The 4,206-nt window shown below is 39.3% G+C and overlaps 1 protein-coding gene across 4 annotated transcripts in view; it reads left to right on the top strand.

The window, feature by feature from the left end:
• LOC107684576 (uncharacterized) overlaps positions 1 to 4,206 on the top strand; it is a 22,657-nt gene that overhangs the window by 8,077 nt on the left and 10,374 nt on the right. For all 4 annotated transcript variants that reach the window (XM_016480868.1, XM_016480866.1, XM_016480865.1 and 1 more), the window contains exons 5-6: positions 2,506 to 2,734; positions 3,846 to 4,066. In XM_016480868.1, the coding sequence (XP_016336354.1) occupies positions 2,506 to 2,734; positions 3,846 to 4,066 (450 nt within the window). The remainder of the gene's footprint in view (positions 1 to 2,505; positions 2,735 to 3,845; positions 4,067 to 4,206) is intronic.

Below are 4,206 nucleotides of genomic sequence, written 5' to 3'. Positions count from 1 at the left end.
AAACATTGAAAACTGATGTTTGAAATTATTTAAAAAATGAAAAGGTACCTTAAATGTGATATTAAAACCGCCAGTAGGTGGCAGCAAGTCACTGTTAATAAGTGACTCATTGTGACTGAACCGAATCATTTAAACGAGTGATTCATTCAGGAACGAAACACCGTCGTGTTGCTCAGAGATGCAGAACAGTGCTGTGGCTTTGATTGAAATGTTGGAGAAATACAGCAAAATCAGGAAATATGGCGTCTAAAACGTAAGTCTCTTAATATTAACTTCTTGTTTATCGAACTGTTGTAAAAAATCAATATCACATTTGTAATCATGCTGACTTTTGGAGAAAAAAAACGTCACTCTTCGTGTGATATTAACTATATTAAGTGATATAAATATAGAAATTTTCTGCCCCATATCTTATATTATATGATAATTCTAAATGCATTTTAATAGACTGATTCAAGCAGTGAAAGAACGCACTCTAAACGCGCATGCGCACTAGTCTAACCTGCTAGACTTCGTCATGTAATGTGTGCGCGCACTCTGGAGGTGTGTTTTGTGTTTGGTTTTCGCGATATACTTGATAATATCAAATCGCACATCATTAAAACAACAATTACGATATTATCGCAGACCATACATATCGCACAGCCCTATGTTTAGATTTTTATAATGCATTGTCTTCTTACCGATCACCAGTTCACATTTACAGCTCTGTGTGTTTGCAGAGTAAAACATGGGTGGATTTTCGCATTGGCCTGAACTCTGAACAAAACAACGGTTTTATTGGAAATGCTCATTAATTCTCTGCCAGCAGGTGCAGCGTTTGGTAGAAATATCACTGTTTCCCCGGTAACTGCTGAACACAGAGCAGCAGCACCGACTCTGAACCTGCAGCGCTCCTGTTTATTTAATTAAATCATAACATTAGCCTTTTGAAGTTTAATCGTCACATTCAGTCATATCGCCATTCTGGTCTTTCTGTCCCCAAATTTAAGTTTGCAGAGTAAAACATGGGTGGATTTTCGCATTGGCCTGAACTCTGAACAAAACAACGGTTTTATTGGAAATGCTCATTAATTCTCTGCCAGCAGGTGCAGCGTTTGGTAGAAATATCACTGTTTCCCCGGTAACTGCTGAACACAGAGCAGCAGCACCGACTCTGAACCTGCAGCGCTCCTGTTTATTTAATTAAATCATAACATTAGCCTTTTGAAGTTTAATCGTCACATTCAGTCATATCGCCATTCTGGTCTTTCTGTCCCCAAATTTAAGACCCCTTGAAATCATAATTAAGACTTTCTTGTACAATTTAAGACTTTTTAAGACCCTGCGGAAACCTTGCCCTAGCAACTACATAGCAACCGTCGTAGCAACGCCCTAGCAACCACCCAGAATACTCTATCTGTCTGTCTATCAACTTTAACCCTTAAAACTACTTCAAACTGAAAAACTTCAAACTTCTAGCTTTTAAAACTTTTTCAAACTTTCTGGTCAGACTTTCTCAAGCCAACTTAAAGTTTGTCTTGACAAACTTTTTTATCTAGTTTAAATTAAACTTATATACACATGCAAATAGAAATAGACATACATGGATATAAAACAAAATATATACAAAGAATTAAATATTTTTGTGATCCAAACTCCATGCAGGGTGGTCACATAATAATAAAAAACATGTATGATATATAGGCCTATAGGCTATTTATTTAGCCTATTTATTTATTTTAATAGTAAAACCAAGGTTAATTTTTGTAAGGAAAGTTGTAAAAGTAGCCAGCTTACATAATGTTTCACAGTTCCAGTAATTGTGTACTTCGTCAGCTTATTTAGGCTAAGCATGTCCCAGCCAGGTTTGTCACTTGTTGCGGTTCCTTTAAACATTTCTGATGTGGTCTGTGCATGTCTCCAGCGTTTCTGTTTCCGCAGCGTGTTTGTATTTGTGAGTATTTGCAGCACATGTGCCGTCAAACTGATGAAGATGTTTTCTTAATTTGCAGGTGTTTTTTCATTTGCAGCGCGTTGAGCTCTCTCGACCACCGTAAAACACTATTATTATAATTAATAATTATTATAATGTTTGCAGGTCAAATTGACCCAAATGGGTTTTATAAAATTCACCAAAAATCACACAATGACAAATAGTAAATCATACCAATGCAAATAGCCAGCACATAACTTTACAAAAACACATTACAACAATTAAACAAAATCAATATGAGAACATATGATAAATAAAGCTGTAATATGTTTACCATATTTTTTTTTACATTTTCTAAGCGGATTTGTTTACATTTTTACAAACTGCAAATATACTGTATAAAGTAATTACAGCTTTTTGATTGTTGTTTTGTGTTTTTTGAAATGGTTCTTTACTGTCCCTGATATGCTTATTATTTAGTATTTGAGCGTTTTGAATCTGAATGTGATCCGGTCCTCCGTCACATTCAGTGTGTTTGTGATCAGTGTCTTCAGCAGATGATGTGGGTCTGCTGGTGTCTGTGTCTGCAGGAGAAAACCAGCAACCTGCACAGCCATATGAAGCGCTGCGGGCTGAACCTCCGGCCCAGTCTCTTCATTCCCAGAGTGCTGTTCCTGTCTGCGGACTGTGTGCGGAGCGCGGATCTGCTGCAGACGGAGCAGCTGCTGTCCTGCGCAGACGTGGAGCCGTTCCTGTGCTCGCTGCGCGAGGGATACATGTCCTGGCTCTCCGATGCCTTCACGCCGTCCTGGATCTCCGGTGCGTCTGATAAAGACAGACGGCGCTTCGGCGGGGGTTCTGCTCTGGTTCACCTGCGGCGTCATACAGAAAGATCCTAACTTTAAAATCTCATCTTATCTGTCTTTATCTTACAAAAATCCTGAAACTGTCTTAGCTTTAGGGCAACCCAACAGCTGTCCTAACTTCAATATTATTTGAAAGCTAATGCTTACAGTATATATACAATATATATGTGCTGTCCAACAATGGTTTTACATTTAGTAATAATTGAAAATGAAGAACGGAGATGTTTAATGGTAGAAAGGCACATTTTGCCCCCTCCGTCTTCCCAGGTTAAAAAAAGTACACTTCCATAATGTACTTAAAGTGCTCAATTTTTGCGCACTAATTTTGTACTTAATATACTAAAAACGATTCTTTAGTACTTCTTAAGATCATCTAAGTGCACTCAACTGTGCTATTTTGGGACACCGTGAATATGAACTAAAATGCACTTTTAACACACTATCTCTATTTAAAAAATGTATTTAGTTACCACTTGTAGTACACTTGAGAGTACTAGTGTATGAAAGATGGGTTCAAGGTTAAATAGAGATAGTGTGTTAAAAGTGCATTTTAGTTCTTATTCACGGTGTCCCAAAATAGCACAGTTGAGTGCACTTAGATGATCTTAAGAAGTACTAAAGAATCGTTTTTAGTATATTAAGTACAAAATTAGTGCCCGAAAATAGCTCGCTTTAAGTACATTATGGAAGTGCACTTGTTTTCACCTGGGTTTGTCTTCGTGAGTGCGCGAAGCTGAAAACTTACCAAATAGTATCGGCTTTGCCTTTTCTACAGAACTTATCAAAGTTTCAATTTCCGTGGCACTGAAATTAAAACCTTGCCGTTCTTTTATTCATTGTGTTTACCTCATCAGCAGCTTGCACGGTGTTGGTTGCTTGGTAACAGGCCTGAGAGTGGATTGTCGAACTTGATGCAATTTAAGATTTCCTAACTAGAGATAAGATACGATTTTGTAAGTTAGGATAAGAATCCCAAATCAAGTTAAGATTTTCTTCCGTAATATGATTTAACGTATCATATTTTAAGTTAAGACCTACGATAAGCAAGCTTCTGTGATGCGCAGGTCACCTGTCGTATGGGCAGATGCGGGCGGTGCGGGAGCGGCTGGAGCTCTTGGGCACCTGGGATGTGCTGCAGATGAGCAGCGGTCAGGAGATCGCCGGAGACTTCCAGGGCTGCCAGCATCTCGCCCTCAACCGACAGGAAACAGAGCTGCTGGAGTTCAGCAGAACAGGAAGTGTGATCACAGACGCGCTGTGGAGCCTGCTGGGACACACGCCGCAGGTAACACGCAACACACGTGATCACACACACGCACACACACACACGCACACACTCACACACACACTCACACTCACACACACTCACACAAACACACACTCACTCACTCACTCACACACACACACACTCACACTCACACACAC

This window comes from Sinocyclocheilus anshuiensis, unplaced genomic scaffold (assembly GCF_001515605.1).
Source record: "Sinocyclocheilus anshuiensis isolate Anshui unplaced genomic scaffold, SAMN03320099.WGS_v1.1 scaffold401, whole genome shotgun sequence".
Classification (NCBI taxonomy): Eukaryota; Metazoa; Chordata; class Actinopteri; order Cypriniformes; family Cyprinidae; genus Sinocyclocheilus; species Sinocyclocheilus anshuiensis.
This window is presented reverse-complemented; position numbering and strand designations above follow the sequence as displayed.